General features: G+C 31.1%; 2 protein-coding genes and 1 pseudogene across 2 annotated transcripts; 2 read left to right on the forward strand and 1 right to left on the reverse strand.

Annotated features, from left to right (window-relative positions):
• Window positions 1-909: 909 nt before the first annotated feature.
• On the forward strand, window positions 910-4,135 carry LOC114405561 (annotated as a pseudogene).
• A 642-nt stretch (window positions 4,136-4,777) lies between these two features.
• Window positions 4,778-9,234, reverse strand: LOC114418849 (probable L-type lectin-domain containing receptor kinase S.5). The gene is made up of 2 exons (XM_028384387.1): window positions 7,709-9,234; window positions 4,778-5,878 (listed from the first exon to the last, which is right to left on the reverse strand). Exons 1-2 carry the CDS (start codon window positions 8,973-8,975, stop codon window positions 5,061-5,063), a joined length of 2,085 nt encoding a protein of 694 aa, XP_028240188.1. The 5' UTR covers window positions 8,976-9,234; the 3' UTR covers window positions 4,778-5,060.
• Window positions 9,235-13,382: 4,148 nt separating this feature from the next.
• Window positions 13,383-14,332, forward strand: LOC114392468. Its single transcript, XM_028353651.1, has 2 exons — window positions 13,383-13,509; window positions 13,584-14,332. The coding sequence occupies exons 1-2, from the start codon at window positions 13,383-13,385 to the stop codon at window positions 14,330-14,332; spliced, it is 876 nt and encodes a 291-aa protein (XP_028209452.1).
• The last annotated feature ends 6,056 nt before the right edge of the window (window positions 14,333-20,388 follow it).

Here is a 20,388-nt window from a genome sequence, read left to right on the forward strand (position 1 = left end):
TAATATATAATTATTCAAAATTCTGTGAATAAAAAAATCTAAACAAGTGGGTCTAATTTTTAATATGTTTGTTTTAATTTTATTCAGCCACCTGGGATTGTTTAATCCAATTTTTAGTTGGACTTTAATTAGACAAATCATTTTTATCAAACTTTACGTGAGTAAATAATCACTTTTGGTTCTTGTATTTTATATTCGGTGATAATTAGATTTTGATATTTTATAATGATTAATTAATTTAATCTACAAAATTACAAATGTTGTGAGAAATTAGTTCCCAACATTAATGGAAACCAAAAGTACTTGATAGTTAAATTAATTTATCGTAATATTTAGATTTCTGTGAATTAAATTGATAATTTCTAAAATATAAGAACCAAATTATCACCAAATAAAGGTAAAAATACCAAAATGAATATTTACTCAACTTTCCACTAAGGGGACAAAAATATATCAAAGTACTTAGATTAGCCATAGATCCAAAATAATTGTACTAATATGTATCAATTATCAGGATCAAGAGTGCAGAAAAGGAAAGATGGTACCAGACTGACCCACCCTTATAGTCATTATCCCCCGATATTTACAATTAAGAACAGAATTCAAATTTGGCTCCAAAAGGAAATGCATTAATATAGGCGATCTCTAAAATAACATATTAACATTCATGAATAAAATAAATGAAATATATATAAAAAAAGACCGATAGAAAATAAAAGTTAATTCATCTCAGACTCAACTCATTAAAACTTTCTTCTTCAAAAAAAAAAAACTTTTAATTAAAAATGTTTAGATAAAGGTGTGAATTGATTGCTCGGTATATATAAATGTGTAGTAGTGAAAGTCTTTTCCCTTCATCCTTGCCACATCCACAAGAACAAAAAACAATAGAGATAGAAAAGTAGAACTATGGAGGAGACCATTCCAGTGATTGATGTGGAGAAAGATTAGTTGTGAGGAAGGGGAATGCAAGAAGCTAAGAGAAGCATGTGAAAGATGGGGTTGTTTGAGGATCATTAACCACTCTATTCCTGCAATCCTCATGGCTGACATGAAAAAGGTCGTTGAAGCTCTGCATGAACTTCCTATGGAGATAAAGAAACGCAACACAGAAGACATTGCTGGAGGTGATTACGTGGGACCAAATGCATTCAGCCCTTTATATGAGGCCTTGGGCCTCTATGGCTTGTGTTCCTCACAAGCCATGCACAATTTCTGTTCTCAACTTGATGCCTCGCCCAACCAGAGGTTTGTTTCTTCATTTCCTATTGTTAGATTTAATTAACAATTGTTTCTCATGATTCAAAACAAAAAGGTAAAAAAGTGGGAAACGATGGCTCAACTTGGTATTTTTATGTCGACATATTTTTTTTATCGATAAATATGTTAATAATTAGTAATGTTAGTTTTTGTTAGTACAGATTCAAACTTGTCATCTCTTCTTTTCTTCATTTCTCTTTTTATTATTAGTCCTACCTTATATCTCAATATTTATTTATATAATATTTTTTTATAAAATTACTTTCCCTATCTTTTTTTATATATAATTATGCACTTACTTTGTTTTCCATTTTTCTCTCTTCTTCTACTATTTAATTTCTAATTTTAAAATGATTTAAGTAAAATATGAACATGTCTCATTTTATTTTAGTTTGTACTTGTAGTCCCTAAAAAAGTTTGACTCATCTGACTCCTAAAATATTTTCTTTCAATAAGTGTTTATCATGTCATAACTATAATAGCCTGTGATAATTTAAAAATGTAAACAAAATGGATTAGATCAATCGATCTCCATTCTTCAAATTAGTTTTAACTATAGAGAAGAAATAACATGTATATATACCATTATGCATCATTGATTTAGGAGGCGTCTAAAGAACATAACTACAAAAAAACTTATTTAAATCTATGAAAACAAATAAATTTATTTAATAATTATAGCCAAATTTGTTATATATAAATATTCACCAATAAATGTTTATTAAGTAATTATTTAATTAAAGTGTTTATTCAACTCTACTCAACCGCATTCATAGTACTGCAAAAGGTGCTACGTACAGATCTACCCATCATTTTTTTTATAAAGATATATTCATCATTCTATTACTTACAGTTCGTGGTTTTGATATTTGGTATAGTTTATAAGACGAATATTTCTTACTTAGTTCCCACAAACGGACAACTTCACTTATTGGCTTTTTTGAAGTGTGAACGGTTGTTGATTTTGACCATTACTAGGCAAATAGTGGAGGCATATGGCCTATCGATTCATGATCTAGCAGTGAACATAGGACAAAAGATGGCTGAATCTCTTGACCTAGTTGTTGCTGATTTCGAGGACTGGCTATTCGAGTTTAAATTTAACAAATATAACTTCACCCCAGAAGCAATAGGGTCCACTGGAGTTCCAATACACACAGACTCAGGCTTCCTAACCATTCTCAAAGATGATGAAAACGTTGGTGGTCTTGAAGTGATTAAGAGTTCTGGCTCTTTTGTGTCAATCCCTCCTTTCCCAGGAACCTTCCTAGTCAATCTTGGAGACATTGCCCGTGTAAGTACTACATGGCAATCATCACAAAATCAGTATACTATGAGCCTTAAATTTAGATAAAATTATAAAAACAAATATTTACTAGTATGTGAGAAAATAGGGTATTTCATTAAAAAAAATTATGATAAATTTATTGACTTTTAAAATAAGAGTTTAATGATCATAAACTATTATATGAATGGATATATGAACTAGTCAGACTTGTTTAAGGCTTGACCTGTGAAGTTCACATTTTAAACGGGTTAGAAAGTCTAGTCCGCAAAATAAATAAACCTTTTTAAATTTATATTCAGCTCGCCAAACCTGCAAATAAATAAATCAATCTGCACGTCCAAATAATGATTTGAACAAATTATTTTTAAAAAACTAAAAAATGTATAAAATTAGAAAACCAAAATTTCCTTTCATTTTTTAAACTAAAATTTATCACACAAAAATATATCAACATTTATAATACTATTAAACACTAAATATCAAAGTGTTAAAACTAAAATATATCAACATTTATAATACTATTAAACACTAAATATCAAAGTGTTAAAACTAAAATATATCAACATTTATAATAGTCTCAATACTAAAAGCATCAAAGTGTCTTAACAATACTAGTTTGGGTGACCTGGGTAGTTCACGCTAAGTCTGTAGGTTTTGCAGTTCGGACTCAAAAACTCAATGCAATTATGCAGACTTTAAAAAATGAGACATGCTATCTGTAAGGTCTATGGGCTTAACAGATTAGCCTTCCAATTTTGGTCCTTATATTCATCCCTATACACTAATAATGCAAAATTGTTTTGGAGTGTAATTCAACTATAAATTTTTGTTGATATGACTTTAAAATATCTATCATAAAAGTTAATAAATTTATATTATCATCTAATTACATATCTTTGTTAATATGAATTTTAAAATAATTATTATAAAAATAAACAAATATATAAAGAGTTGTAATTGGATGACAGTATAAAATATACTATTAATACATAATTTTTTTATCTTAAAATCTTAAAACTAATACCAACCGTAATTTCTGATTAATTTAGATTATAAAATTATTTTATGCTTTATTTCTGATGATGTTTTACATGGTCATTTAACTCTACTTATATATTGTACTATTGATAAACTCTGAGCTTAATATGCAATTGGTATATAAATAAATGTATGCGTAAGCAGGTATGGAGCAATGGAAGGTTTTGCAATTTGACACACCGTGTGCAATGCAAGGAAGGGAGCAAACGTCTTTCAATTGCTACATTGATGTTAGCACCCAAGAATAGGAATGTTGAGGCACCAGCCGAATAGGAAGGGGAAATGTATGTCTCTGTTTGCCAAATAAATAAATAGTTGCATAGAAAGGGCAAATTAATGGTCATATTTTTTAAGTAACCAACCAACTATGCTGAATAACTCGACAAGACTTAGGAGGGAGGAATGAGTAGGTAAACGTTTGAACGAGTATTTAAATGTTAAATTTAACTACATGTGTGAATTTTAAGTCTCGACCTTAATTGTCTTAGTTTGTATTCGAAGATTTTTAGATTTCTTACTTCTTAATGGACATTGAATGAAGACCTTACTTTCACAAAGGATTAAATTCAACGGGATGGATTTCTTACTAATGCATGTCGAATGGAATTCTACTTCAACAAAGGATTTACAACCCTCTTCATCATTAAAAAAAAAAAGCTTTTTTTACAGAAAAAAATTAAGCTAAATTATATTTTGTTCTTTAAAATATCACAATTTTTTTTATTTGTTTTCATATTTTTATAAGGTTAAATTCATTCATTGTGAAATTGTTTCATCTTTATGTAATATTTTTGTCAACTTTATTTGTGATTAGAGATGAAAGCAATTTCGTAAAGGTGAAGTTTTGTAAGGATTGAATCTAGCTCATATATCTATTGTAAGCTCGTGTCTTAAGGATTGGCTTATCTTACTCAAAGTTTGAATGGAAAATCTTTATTTTGTAGTAGTAGTAATAAAGTAAAGACACCCTTTTCATTTTTCTTTTCACATCATATCTCGTATAAGTCTACCATTTTTCTTCTTTATTTCTTCATCACTCTAGCTGTTGACGACTATTTGAGTCCAACACCAAACGTTGTCCCTTATAAAAACCAGAGATCTTACAAGAAATTCAAAAAAAAAAATTAGTGAGAAAAGAACACGATTTAACCAAAAATTACAAGAATGTAAAAACAAATATCGAATATCTTATTCCATCAAAATTTGCAGATACCCCGATTTCATTCCTTTCCAATAAAAATTAGAGGAAAAAAAAAAAGAAATTACAAGAGAATCTGTACTTCATTACTTAAAAATCAAATCAAATTAAGATTTGTTTTAGAAAAGGAAAAGTTTGAAGAAATTTTCTTCCATTTTGTTTTCTTTGGAAGAGAAAGAATTAAAAGTGGAAGGACTTACCAACATAAACACACACACAAAAAAAAAAAGGTTGTTTTCAAAGAGGGGATCAAGTTGGAATGCATGGTGTTTTAATTTAGACCAGAGAGCTGCTATCAGAGAATTGAACATGCATAGAATGTGTGTCACTGCTCATGGGTGTGTACTCAGTTGTTGTAGTTTGTGTTGTGAGGTCACTTGCAAGGCTTGAAAGATCCATAGCTGGCCACACAAAAGCTGGCTTGAAAGGTGGAAGATGAGGCACATGCACTGAACCTGATAAGATCTGAACAATAGTTTGCATCTTTGGTCTCTCACTTGCAATGGGGTGAGAGCATGCCAGTCCCAATTTCAGGACCCTCTCTGCCTCTTCAACCACACAGTCATTCCCAAGTCTAGGATTCACTGCATCAAGTATCCTTTGCTCACGATGCAGGTGCCATACCCAATCCACCAAGCACTCATACCCCTCATTCTTTGTCCATGGTCTCTGACCACACACCACCTCAAGTAACACTGCTCCAAAACCATATACATCAGATTCCCTTGTTGCCCTCCCCGTGTGAAAGCACTCGGGCGCAATGTACCCCATTGTGCCATGCACTCCTTCCATCTCTGCATATGATGTTTTATCGTTCTCCAATGCCCGCGCCAAGCCGAAGTCGCCTAACCGGGCATTGAAGTTCGAATCCAGCATGATGTTGCTGGCCTTAAGGTCTCTGTGTACCACTTTCTGATCATACTCGTTGTGTAGGTAGTTCAATGCAGAAGCCACCCCTGTGATGATCTTGTACCTTAGAGGCCAACTTAGTGGTGTAGTGCTGCTACCTTCCTCACAGAAAATGTGGTTGTCCAAACTTCCATTAGGCATGTAATCGTACACTAAGAGCAACACCCCGTTTCTGTGACACCATCCTGCATATTTTTAGTTTTTTTAATCAAAGTCAGATGCTTAGATAAAACATTGATATATAAATTATAGGTCTAAACATGATTTTGTCCCTATAAGTTTGCGTTTTGTCATTTTTTTTATCCTGTAAGTTTTATTTTTATTTTTATTTTAGTCCATGTAAATTTAGATTTTTTTTCAATTTTGATCCCTTGAAGATATTTTGCTTATTTTTAGTCTTTATAAATTTAAGTTTTTCTAATTTTGGTCTCTATAAGTAAAAATTTATGAATATTATAAATAAAAATATTTGAATCTTAAAGGAGTTAAAATTCAAAAAATACAAATTTATAAGAACTAAAAATAAACAAAAATTTATAGAAACTAAAATTAAAAAAAAAATATAAACTTACTAGAGGTAAAATTAGAAAAATAAACTTATAATAACCAAAAATGAAAAACACTAAGAAACAAAAATACGTGTAAGCCCAAATTATTAATAAGATCACAAGGGTAGAGAAAACTATTGCAATTGACCACTTGTTTGATTTGTATTACATTAGTTCACGATGCTTGTTAGTGAAGGTAATGTATATGGGTATATATGCATGATCATTGTTAGGGGTAATAAGGCCTCAGGTTCAGAGGGCATGCGGTCCATCCGGATCATGAACCAAAATTTTAAAAATTTCATGACTATGTAGGATTTTGGATTCCTTCCATATAATCTGTGGGTTGTGCAAACTTGGATCGCAGGTTGGCCCGCAAATTTGTGTCTATCATCCAACTTCAACTCAAACTCAATTAATTTTAAAAGTTTAATCCTAAATTTCTTTGTATTTATGTTGAAAATTTATTTAATTGTATTAAGACTTTTGTAATTGAGTATTTTTTAAGAAAAAGATATTTATTTTAAAATTAGTCCCACAGATTAGTCCATTTAACCCGCAAGATTCACCAGACAGAAACCGACCAATCTATTAATTCTCTATAAAAGTGTGGGGTTAGTTGACCCGGTTGGCTGCCAACACAGACGGGCTTGACGCGGGCCAAGTCGGCCCGTTTAGCACCCGTAATAATTATGGAATTGAAGATAAGATAATGACTTCTGGATTTTATAAAAAAAGACTTAGGCCGGCCGGATGGTTAATCTACTTGTGACTTCGACCTCAACTAGAAGATAGTAAATTTCAGTTGAGCGTGTAATAAGATAAGATTATGTTAGAAATTCATCTTGTACAAGAAATGAAAATTAAGTTGGCACTTTTGGGTGGGGTGAAGGAAGCCTCTATGATTTTTCATCTTTGGCTGGGACCAAAAGGCAGAAAAAGAGAAAGATTATCTGGCAGAGCAGTTAATACTGACCAGGGGCAGAAGGCATACAATTTTAAGGTCACTTTCGAAACAAAACAAACCCACAAGAAAAAGGCCATTAATAAGGGAAGGACATTTTTTAACTAGTCTTACTCTCGGCTTTTGTGCAAGTGCAACAACGTTCAGTAGTTGAACTTGAATGCACTAGGATGGATCATCCGGTCAAGAAAAACCATAGCCAGTCAACGTTGTCAGCGAATACGTGCGTGATCGACACTAGAGAATTTAGCAATAATTGCCCCTACTAATATATTGGTTTCATAGATTCCTTAAGGATGCTGATAATGATCTGGACAGAACCACTGTCGGATCTAGATCCTAAATCTTAATAACTCGAATTTATGACGCCTTCATGAAAGTGATAACCAAATCGATCCTAAACCAAACTATTATGTTCATTACGATCGAAAATAAAAACTAAAAGAAGAATGGAAGCAATAATTGGAAATAAAAAAAAAAAGAGAGAAATTAAATGAACTCACCGAGTAAGCGAACAAGGTTTTTGTGACGGAGGCGATTGATAATGGTGAGTTCGGCCAAGAAATCATCAGTGCTTTTCATCTTATCTCTGGAGAACATCTTAACGGCCACTTGAAGATTCTCCTTGGGAAGAAGTGTCCCTCTATAAACGACGCCGTATCCACCCTGTCCAAGCTTATGCTTGTCATCGAAATTATTTGTCGCTTTCTTCAGCTCCTGATACCTAAACTCTCTGGGAGTTCCAGGTAGACTCTTTAGGGTTCCCAAAATCTGAGACTCATTTTCCCTTTTCTTCTTTCGTATCCAATAAACCCTAAACCCAACAACACCCGCCACAATAAGAACCAACAGAGTCAACCCGACACTTAAACCAATCTTATATGCTTTTCCATTTCCATTCTTTTTAGGAAACACCTCAATAGTAATGTTCCACCTCAGCACGCAGTTTAGTTCAACGTTGTCACCGGTGGAAGCTGAGAACCCAAAATAAGAAACCTTGTTCAGGACCTGTTTAAGATCTAGAGGGGAACTCAAAACCGGCTTTGCCGGTTTCGCAACAATGGGAACATCCTTATCTGGCTGCTCCGCGATGTACACGTCAATCTCCTTCCGGTCACCGTCGTAATCCACCCACAGCACGTGGAAGCGCGTGACGTTGGGCGCGATCTCGAACCCCAAGGGGGTAAGTGAGACACTAACGTTGGACCTGACGCTGTTAATGTCTAACCCGATGTGGTTGTCGTCGGGGTCGAAGTCCTGCTTCACGGTGTCAAGTTCGACGGCGATGAACTTGTTGGTGGCGTTGCCGTCGGTGGCGGCGTTGGTGAGGCCGAGGAACTGGCCATGGCTGTTGTTAGGGACGGTGGAGGAAGACGGCGCGATGAGGAACGCGATGCCTTCGCCGGGAGGGTTGTTTTGGGGACGGAAAACGTTGATGAGAAAGGAGGTGTTGAAGGAAACGAGTTTTCCGTTTAAGTTTTCATCGTCCCAGAGGGTGAAGGGGGTGCTGAAGAAGATTCTGCCGGACTGGTTGGCGAGGGACACGTTGCCGGTGCTGTCCGGAGTTACTTGGAGGGCGCCGAGGTTGATGGCGGCGCTGGGCAACACCGCGAACGTGGTGAAGTAGGACTGGTTGAAGGGACCGAAAAAGTAAGTTTCCTTTTTTAGAATCTGGGCTTGGGATGTCGCTGCCGGGAATAGGAGGAGGATGGTGGTGACGGCGGCGGAGAAAGCGCACATGGGGTGGTTGCTGCATTGGAGGGGAAACATTGTTCTAATTTGGTTGATGCTGATTTATTTACATTTTGCTAATTTTCTCCCCTGGCGAGGAAAATGAGAATGGTGTGAAGTTGCTAAGTAGTGATAATGATCGATAACTACTGTGTGTTTAGATTTGAATTAGGGGTTACTAGCTTTGTTTTCTATGAAGTTTCCGTGTTGTTTTCTACGTAAAACATTATAAAAATGAAGAATCAAACTTCTACTTCTGTAGTCTTTTTTTCTTTGGGAAAATATTGATGAATAACACTTAATGAAGAAATAAAAAAATCTTCGTACAATTATTGAACGTGTAGATAAAATGATACTACATGTTGTTTCATTTTAACCAATGAAATCACATTGAATTTGAGTCATTGGATACAATTATGTTAAATAAAAACTATTTTTTAAAAATGTTTACAAATATTTTTTGTACGTATTGTGTTGTAAGGGGAAAATATTTAATTTTTGTGGAAGACTAATTTTCATGGGATTTTTTTGTTTTTTTACAATACGTAGAGAGTATAGTTATGAACAGATATTTTCCTTAAAATCGAATTTTTGACCTCTCAGTTTATTTTTTTAATTTTAGTTTCATCTCTTAAGTTTAAAAGTTTTTTTTTAATTTAATATTTTTAAGTGTTTAATTAACTAGTAGGAATTAATAAGATAAACTAATAGAAAGATCAAATTGATGTAATAAAGACATTTTAGGATATCAAAGTAAGATTTTTAAACTTAAGAAACTAAATCAAAATTAAAATGCCGATTAAAATTATATTTTATTGAATAAATAAATATTGTAAAAAAATATTCATTATACTTAAAATATAATTATTAATTAATATTTTTAGTTAATATCTTTACAATGCTTATTAGTAAGATTGTTTGTCTAATTTATAACAATTGTGTCTTTATTTTGAGGACCTGTAATCCAATGCGGCAACGTTGATGTTATGATGTATTATTGTATTTGCATGTGGTCTTTTTAACTTTCAGCATAAGGCCAAATACAGTTGTTCGCGATTCGTAATAAGCTTTAGAATTAATTTTATTTTCTTGTAGGCTTTTGGCGCAACTTGGTCATAGTTTAATATTTAGTGGGATCATTGAAGTTTTAATATGCTTATTTTATATTTATTTAAATTTTTATTTCTGATTTTATTTTAATTTTTAATTAGATTATCAGTAAAAAGTATTTATCAACTTCAATTATTAGTACTTTGGCAGTGACTATTGTTCATTAGATATTAAAAAAAACCATTATTCATTGAAAACTTAAATGACTACTTTTAATAAAAAAATTATTTTTAAATATGTTTTATTTATATTCAAAATTCGAATTGAAAACTTTATTTAAATAGTTCAAACCCAGTTTTATTTGGACTAATTTTATTTTAGCTTTTTAAACAAAAGTAAAAATATGATTTTTAAGCAAAATCATTTTGCCTATTAACATTTATTTTTTTGTATACCACTATTTAAATTTCTGACAAAGTTAAAATTATTTAAGTTCCCTTCCTTTCTCTATGAATAATTAAAAGGTGATTAAAAAATAAATTATAAAATAAATACACTTGGTTTTATTTTCAAAGAATTTATAATTATGATGAATGGTATTTCATTCTTTTTATTTTAAAAAAGGCGATGAATGGTATTTCTAACATGTCCAAAAATTGAATATTACATTTAATGAATATATTACAAAAATTAAACTGATAAAAATATTTTATTTATTAAAATATTGAATGATACTTTGACAATAAAATTAATTATAAAATAAACATATTAAAACCTGTTTTTTAGTTAAATTATAAGAATAATAAAGTAAAAAGACAAGAAAAAGAGATAAGATCATTATTTTTGCTTTACAGCAATTAAAGAGAAAAGTTTAGACAGTAATTAATTGTTTTCTCACAACTTCTAACTTTTTGTTAGTATTTGGTAACAATGTAACTTTTTAATGGTTTAATGTCTACCTTTATAAACTTATAAAGATTTGGTAAATAGGTTTTTGACAGTTATATTTTTTGTTCGCACTTTTTTATAGTTAATTGTTAACTTTAATTAGTCAAAATATTCCTTACTAACTTATATATATATTAACTTTAACTTCTTTTCCATTATACTTGACCATTCATACACCTTATAAATATAAATTAGAACAGAGATATTTTTTAAAATAAAAAATAAATATTATAATTTCTTAGTTAGGCCACCTTCCAAATATATTTTTTCTTGGAATTTCATAACTTATATAGGTACCTATGTTAAATTTTTATTGTATTGTACTTTTTTCAAAATAATAATAATTAATATTGATAAATATATAAAATTATTTCTGAGACTTATTTAGTAAAAATAAAATTAATTATTGGAGAGAAAATTTACTTAAATTGTAAAAAGAAAGAATAAATTATGTATAATATAATTAAAATGTATAGAAACAAAAAAGAGAATCAACCAGACTAGCTTAGTTGGTTGATTGAACAATATGTGAATAATTTTATAAACTCTCTTACAATTGTTTTCTAATGTTACAGATAAAAAATAGAAAAAAAGAAAAAGAAAAATGTTGGATGGAGATGGCGTATCCTTCCTGTCTCGTCCTTATCATTCTCGTTCCCACGAGGTGTTCAATCTTGCCAGAAATAGATTCTTTTACACATTTTTTATACGACACGGTGATGGACAATTATTACAAAGTCTTGCAATTTTTTATTTGCTTTTGCCTTTTCTTGATATAGTTGAATATCATTGTAAGATGGTGTAATATAGCTACAAGATAAACTAATACAAATATTTTATATTATTATTTAATTATAAAATACTGTAAGTTCATTAATTTTAATGACAATTTTTTAAAAGTTATAAAAGTAATATTATTAATTGATTCACAATATATTTTTTATGTTCATAATCATAGGCGGTTTCAAGGCTCGGCTACCCTGGGCAATTGCCCAGGCTCTGGCATAACCCTTTTAATTTTATGTTACTAATATTTTTTTTTTTGGTACTGTACTATTATTTTTCTTTATTAATGAATTAAACGGGCAACTATCATGTTTACCACGCAGATTCAACAAAAAGTATCTTGATGTTAAATAGTTAGTTGAACTAGCTGGCATAACCCTTTTTGTGAACTGTGTATTCTTATCTTTCACTCTTTTTTTTTTTCTTGGTAGAATTTTCCTTCCCATTTATTTACCCTTTGTAAACAATAATTACGATAATTCATGCAATAGGGTAATAACAACTATAGAAACACCAATCACATGAATTCATTATTATTGGTCAGCATTTTTACAAATTTACTATGAGCTTAAAGCAAATATCATGTGATGTTGTTCTATAAATCTAAGTTGTACATTTATCAATTACTAGTATTTTAGTGAATGTTTATTTTATATAACTAAAATTTATAATTTATAATAAATAAATACTTATATATAAATTATGAAATAATTTTACACAAACATAAAAATGGAGAAAATTAAAAGAAAAATATTAAAGAAAGGGCAAGAAATTGAAAGGGCAAAACAATTGTAAGAGTTAAAAATTAAAAGGGCAAAAATATAGGTAACAGAAACAAAAGAAGTAAAGCTTCGTCACCGCAGCAACACTGTAGAAACCTTAAAGCTTCCGCCATCGACACCTACTGGTTCTTTTCCGACTACCGCCTTCCCCTTTTTTTTTCGGTTAGTAATTGTTTAATTTCAACTGATTGTGGTTTTAAATTGAAACAATTAACACAAAGGTAGCAGAGAAGAAGAAGAAGAAGAAAAATTTGGGTTTATTTGCACCGTCTAGTAGTAGCAGACACAGAGAAGAAGAAAAATTTGGGTTTGTCTTTGAAAGGTTTTTATGTTATATAGAAGTACTAACATTGTGAAAATGGGTCTCATATTTTTCAAGTTTATCTAAAATCTCATATGGTGAAATTATAATATTGTATCATACTGATAACTTCAATAAATTTCATTATAAAAAATATTTACTTTATAATATATTTTGTCATTTTGTGTGCTGCTAAGTGTCAGATTAAGCTACTACACAGCAAGATTCATTGGTTATAAAAGTTTTATTGATAAGTCAAACTAAAGTGTGTATCTAGTAATATTATAAGCATATAGTATTATTTATAATAGCAGTAAAAAGATCTTTTACAGTGGAATCATACCACTTGTAAATTTGTTTATTGATAGATAAATTATCTGCAATAAAGGTTTCTTTTGGTTATCTAATTTTATTAGTTTCTATAATGGTGTTTAATTGAATATAATATAATGCTTGTTCCTACTCTTTATAAATCATAAGAGATTACTTTTATTTTGAAAAACTATTCTTATTTAAATTTTGATTCTTATGATTTTAATTGTTAATTGAGTATTAACTTAAGATCATTTAATTTCAGAGATGAGGAGATTTTTGGTTGACAGAGCAAGTATTGAGAATGTGAATGTTGTACAACAAGAAGCCGAATTAGAACCGCCACCTAATGTGGTTAATGAGTTTAACCCAAATGAGATTGTGCGTGATCCAGGTCATAGGAAACAAACGAGCTTTCAAATATATTGCAAAGAAAAGATCTTAATATTGTGAATGCCATGGAATTAGTTGATGTTGTCAAAGCTCGGTTGGGCACAATGAGAGAGAGTGGCTGGAATAATTTTTTTGCCGATGTCCAAGGATTTTGTGTTGCTAAAAGTATTCTGGTACCAAATATGGATGACGAAATACCAGTTCGGGGTCGTTCAAGAGCAGAAGGGAGGACTATTACTAATCTTCATCATTACCGTGCAGAGATTTTTTATGTTGCTATTGATAAAATATGTGTGGAGATGGATCACCGCTTTAGTGAAGGAAGTAACATTATACTTGATTGCTTCTCATGTCTTGACCCCAAGAACTCTTTCTCCAAGTTTGATGTTGATAAGCTTGCTCGTCTTGCTGATATTTATCATGCAGACTTTTCTGATGATAACCGAGGAACAATTAGGGATCAACTTGAAACTTATGTGCTTCAAGTGAGAAGAAATGCTTCTTTTTCCACTTGTGAAGATGTTCAAAGTTTGGCTATGAAGATGGTTCAAACTGAGAAACATTTGGTATTTCCATTGGTTTATAAACTTATTGAGCTAGCTTTGATATTGCCGGTGTCGACAGCATCCGTTGAAAGAGCTTTTTCAGCAATGAAGATTATCAAGTCTAAATTGCGCAATAAGATCAACGATGTGTGGTTCAATGACTTGATGGTATGTTACACCGAGCGGGAGATATTCAAGTCACTTGATGATATTGATATTATTCGAACATTTACCGCAAAGAAGTCTCGGAAAGGACACTTGCCTCGTAATTTTATTTAACCCGCTATTGTAAGATTATGTTTATCTCTTTTATTTTAAACTATATTTTTGTTGACAAAATGACGAGTCTCTTTTATTTTGATTGATTACTATTTACATATTATATACAATGTGAATTTGCTATCTTTAATTTTTTACCCAGGCTTTATAATTTTTCTGGCTCCGCCACTGTTCATAATATATAAAAATTAAACTCTAATTAAAATCGAACCTTTTGATAGACCTGCTTAATTTTTTTATGTATGTTTCTCCTTTTATACATCTAAATTTGATATAAAAAAAATACTCACAAAAATTCTTTTCTTCCAGTCAATTAGAGTGGTCAAAACCTTTCATTATCTATATTTTTATTTTTTTAAAAAATAAAAATAGATTTTTCCATAATTTAATGGAAAAATATCATATTTTGTTGATACTTTTATGTTTGCAATATTATGAATTTTGCTGCACTAGATCATATCGTATATAGTATGTGGCAAATAAGATGTGTGGTTTTTTTTTATCATTTTAGTTTGTTTTTGGAAAATATTTACCTGAATGGGTGGATAAAAAAATAATTTAATAGAATGAGTGATTCTTGTCACATTGATACATAAGAGGTCAATCAAAGCCACTCTACCTAGAGGTGTCACCCTCATCTGTGCCATCTTTTCAGGTGAGGTGTTACAAGTGACACCACTCTATACCTCTCTACCAAGGAAGCATCACTATGAAACAGGTCTTCCGAAAGTGGTGGAGGAGGCAACGGGTTGACTACACGTTCCCAAGGAGGAGATAGTGCAAGAAGCACCAGGTCAAGCTATGCTTCCTTAGGAGGCGTCAGCTGATGGTGTGTTTCTAGTTGGTGACACTATCTCATGTTGTGCTTATAAATATAAGGTGAAGCTTTGTTCCATTATGTGTTTTGTGTTGATTTTTTGAGAAAGGGTTATTTTGTAAAAGGAGATCTTGTTATGTTGTTGTTGTGTTGGTGGTATTGTTGTTGTTGTTCTGATGGTCAGGTAAGTTCTCGTATTTTTTTTTTCGTATAAACATAATTTTTTGTTTGCAATATTATGAACTTTGTTGAACTAGATCGTATTGTATAAGCAAATAAGGGTGTGGCTTTTTTACCATTTTAGTTTATTTTTTAAAATTATTTATCTAAAGTGTGGGTAAAAAACAATTTACCAGAATGGGTGATTCTTGTCATGTTAGGTACATGAGATGCCAGTCAAAGCAACTCTACGTGGAGGCGCCACCCTGATTTTTGCCACCTTTTCTGGTGGGGTATCAAATAAGTGGTGCCACTCTATACCTCTCTATCAAGGAGGTGTCACTCTGAAAACATGTCTTTAGTTTAGCTTGTTTCCTAGGTGCTAACATGCATCTTCCCAGAGCGATGCAAGGGAAACAAGTTGATTGCACATTCCAGAGGAGGAAACAAGGCATGAAGCATTAGGTCAAGTTGTGCTTCCTTAGTAGGTGCCAACTGATGGTGTGTTTCCAGTTGGTGATGCCATCTCGTGTTGTGCTTATAAATATAAGCTAAAGCATTGTTCCATTGTGCTTTGTATGTTGATCTTTCTAGAAAGGGTTGTTTTACAAAGGGAGATCTTGTTCTATTGGTGGTTTGGTGGTGGTATTGTTCTTGTTTTGGTGTCAAGTAAGCCCTCTTATTTATTTCATATAAAAATAATTTGTTTTATTTATTTTACTGTTTTCTTTGTAAGTCTTCTTCATTTGTTTTAGTGTTTTTTGTGTTATTTATTTTTTAGTTCATATTTCATTAGGAGAATATAGTAGGAAATATAAAAATAATTTGTTTTATTTATTTTACTGTTTTCTTTGTAAGTCTTCTTCATTTGTTTTAGTGTTTTTTGTGTTATTTATTTTTTAGTTCATATTTCATTAGGAGAATATAGTAGGAAATATTTTGTTATTTTTTAGTTTGTAGAAAAAATTATATAGGATAAATTTGTCTGAATAATATAATATGATGCATTTTTTTATTTGTTTTTAGAAAATTATAGTAGAAGAGATCTGGTAACATATTTTGAGTTTGTAGAAAAAAATTTGAGAAAAAAAAAGAAATAATAGGAAAATGAATTGGGATGAAAGTTTTGATTTAATGTATAGTGTAAAAGTGTGGGTCTTACATTATTTTACTATTTATTTCTCTTCTTTTCAACTATGTTTCTCCTCAAACCAACACACTCTTGAGAAGCACAATCACAATATTAGGAAAAGCACAACTCTTGTAACACCTTTTTACCCCAAGATGCATACACTTGTAATATTTTCTAAATATGTTTGTAGCAGAATTTAATTTAAAGGATGTATCAATGATAATGACTCATTATGAGTATATTTTGGGATTAAATTATATAGGAATTTGTAATTTTTTTCTCCTAATTCTTCCTTTTTGAGCAAATAATTGTTAAATTAACATCATTTCAATTTTTGTGTAGTGAATATTAAAAGTGATGAATTTATGATGCTTAGTGAGTAAAATAAAGTCCAAAAAAGCAAGGATAACTAAGGAAATGAGACTAATTAAAGAAAGGAGACAAATTAAGGAAATTAGAACTAATTAAGGAAAACAAAACTAATTAAGAAAAGAATGTTAATTAAGGAAAAGATGACTAATTAAGGAAAAGACACACAGAAATTCTAAGAGAACACAAATTCTTATAGAAGGTAAAGGTTAGAAGAAGGAGAAGCAAGCATTGGGAGTCATTCCTTCCCTTTATTCCCTTTCTTATCTTTTTCCCTTTACTAAATATTCTCCTCTTGCAATTGTAAAGTCTCCATGACAATGAGAGGTTAAACCCCTTTTGTTAGGAACTTGGCAGCCAAACTATTCTTGATGTAATTTTTCTTCCTATCTATTTATGAATATTACATTTGCATTATCTTTTCCTGTGCTTAATATTATTACTTGTGGCTTGATCACCCATTTGCATGGTAAGTTTTATGGGTAGCGTTGGGAAACATTATTTTCTAATAGAACTGGAAAATAGTATCTAAATAAAGCCATCACTAGGGATAAGTTAATATTTGTTTAGCCTATTATACATCTCTAATCTTAATGCAATTTACTATTTTAGCTTTGCAAAGGGATTTGAGAGAGAAAATAGATAAATTAGGCTCTTTCATGTGGGGAACCAAAGTTAGAGTATACTAGTAGATGTAGGTGTAAATTGAAATAATTATAAATAGAAAAATTATTAACATTACATCAAAGAGTAACTCATAGGTTAAGTTTCCAACATTTTCATCTTTTGAATTTTCTTCTACAATAATATTGGATTTTCTCATTTTTTTTGTCTTTAATTAATCAATTTAAAATCTTGTTTAATTTCTCCTTTTGTTTGATTTGATTTTCTACCAATTTATATTATTGTTTTCTCATAGCCATTTCAAATCAATTTTCTTTAACCTCTTTTATTAATAAATTATTCATCTACCTAAGTACAAACAAAGTTCTTGTAGATTCGACACTCGGACTTCAGTTTTAATTTTACTTCTTGGGACGAATTGGTGCATTTACCAATCTATCAACAATCGACATTTAAAAAAGAAATGTTTATGTCGTGGTAAGAGTATTACATGTCAAATGTTTGTAAACTTAAAGAAAACAAATCAATAAATAACGTAACTTAATGTTAAACAAATATTGGCACTCCAAAGTCCATACAAACCATATTAAATAAAATATGATAAAAAATTACTTATTAATTTAATCATTAGATAAATGAATAAAATTTGTGTCCCAATGTTATATTATCTCAAAACATTCATAACCTTACAAAGACTCACTTGTAAGGGTGACATTCAGCCTAAACACAGACAAGACAAACAGACGAAAAGTGAGATACATCTTACAATAAATTTAAAACATTAAGGAAGTCATAAAGATATAAGATACATTTACAAATAATTGTGTTCCACAGCACAAGCATGCCTCATCCAAATCAAACATTTCATACACAAATTCTCACACGAAATGTGATGCAAATTAAATTCGTAAACCTGTATGCATGTAGTACCATTTTGGAAAACACAGTGAATGTAGCCCAGGAGTCCGTGTAGTCAACAAATAGCCACACAATGGGCAACCCGATACTATCACTCTCGTCGAGATGACACCACCGGCGTTAGAGTTTTCTGGCCTTGCAAGGATACTCCAACACATGTAATTAACATGAACTTAAAAGAGATTCCAAAGTGTTGCACCCCTAAGGTCAAAGTCATACGTCAACTCACTCATGACCTTCCCATTTAGGTTCATAAATGTCCTTCACTTTAAAAGACATATGCATAACATGATGCATGGTTCATAGACAATATGCATATGATTTATTTTCAAATTCCCTTGGAGATTCCTATCCCGCACGAATAGGTTCTCCTAACATTTTTCGTAACACAGACGTGTACCAAGACATATTACTTCCACATATACTCATGGACATATTGAATTCAGTCACAATATCAATCATGGGCACATTCACTTATTTACGCAACAATATCATCGCATCACTTCATTCATCAAATCATAAGTATAAAACATCATGCATCGTACTACCACTCATTATGATATCAATATTACATACTCATTTTTCCTCCTATGTTACAATGACCTTCATAGAGTATAATAATCATGTATAGAGTTGTACTAATCTTATTAAGTTGGTTCTTATCTCGTTAGAAAGATAGAACAATTATCTACAACTTCTGCATTGACCTCAAAATACCTCTAACCTCATAATTCTGACAGCTTAATCTTTGCTCACTAAAATTGCAATATCTTGAGAGGAAGACAATCTCCTGACCACTTCCAAGAACGCATTGACCCAATGATTTCATCCACCATGATCTCCACGACAACTCTTATTACGACAAAAACGTGGTTGTGAGTTAAAACACAATCTCAAGCAGTCTAAATTTTCCAAGTTTGAAAACTCAAAGGGGAATATAAAAATATTGACTGAGGGGCTTCTCACCTAATGCTAAGCCCACTTAATTCTTTGGTGCATATAAGCCTTGTTGGTCTCCTCTATATATAGGGGAAGAAGGGTTCATGAGATTATTTTATCTAATGTGAGACTTAGACTGTTTTTCATGATCAGTGGCCTACTTTGGAGTTGATTTTTTCTAAGATAGAAGTTGATTTTTGTTTCTAAGGTGTATGAATGAATTATAGCTTTTTCAGAAAACTTTCCAAAGACACAAAAAATACCTCAAACGGACAACTATAACTCAAGATATGACATGGTCTATCCATCATTGCCATCATAAAACTATCACTAGACTTAGACAACTTTTCAAGCATTTTAACTATAAGAAGTTAATCTAATACTCTTCTAACACCAAATATAATATTATATAATATAATAAAGACAACAACAACAACAATAATAATAATATACACAAAATACACACATGTATAGGAATACATTATCACAATACAAGTACATACTGAAGACAAAACCAATAATATACAAATAATAACAACAAATATTTACATAAAATATAACAGAAAGGTTCTAATAAGAATTCTCCTTATGGTATATTTCTAGTACTTAAAACTTGGGGTGTTACAAGTCTAAACGTAACAACATGGATAACTGATAAACACTATAAAAACTAGAGACAAACTCAACCAATAATCAACCAACGATTGTCTTGTCATATATAACGCCTTGATGGTGGTGGTTCAAAGTTATGCAAATCATGTATTATTCTTGAACGGTCTTGCGAGGATGTACAATTGACACTTTTGCATATAACTGTGTTAGTCCCTTTGATATTGGTGGTGCATTGATAGCATGTTTTGCACATGTTAGGTTGTCATTTTTTAACTTAAATGAATCATAACAAACATGACTGTGGTGGACTCCAACAAGACGTTGATAAAATATCTTAGTCACATGTTTGTCATCTTGTAGCAATAATACATCTTTAATTTTTCTCTTCAAATGTCAAATTTTGAAGAACCAAAGTGGTGGGTTGGACACATGTAAGTGTTTGTGCTCATTAGTTCATATCTCACTCATGGTAAACAAACACAAGTG

The sequence above is a fragment of the Glycine soja genome, chromosome 1 (genome assembly GCF_004193775.1).
Source record: "Glycine soja cultivar W05 chromosome 1, ASM419377v2, whole genome shotgun sequence".
Taxonomy (NCBI): domain Eukaryota; kingdom Viridiplantae; phylum Streptophyta; class Magnoliopsida; order Fabales; family Fabaceae; genus Glycine; species Glycine soja.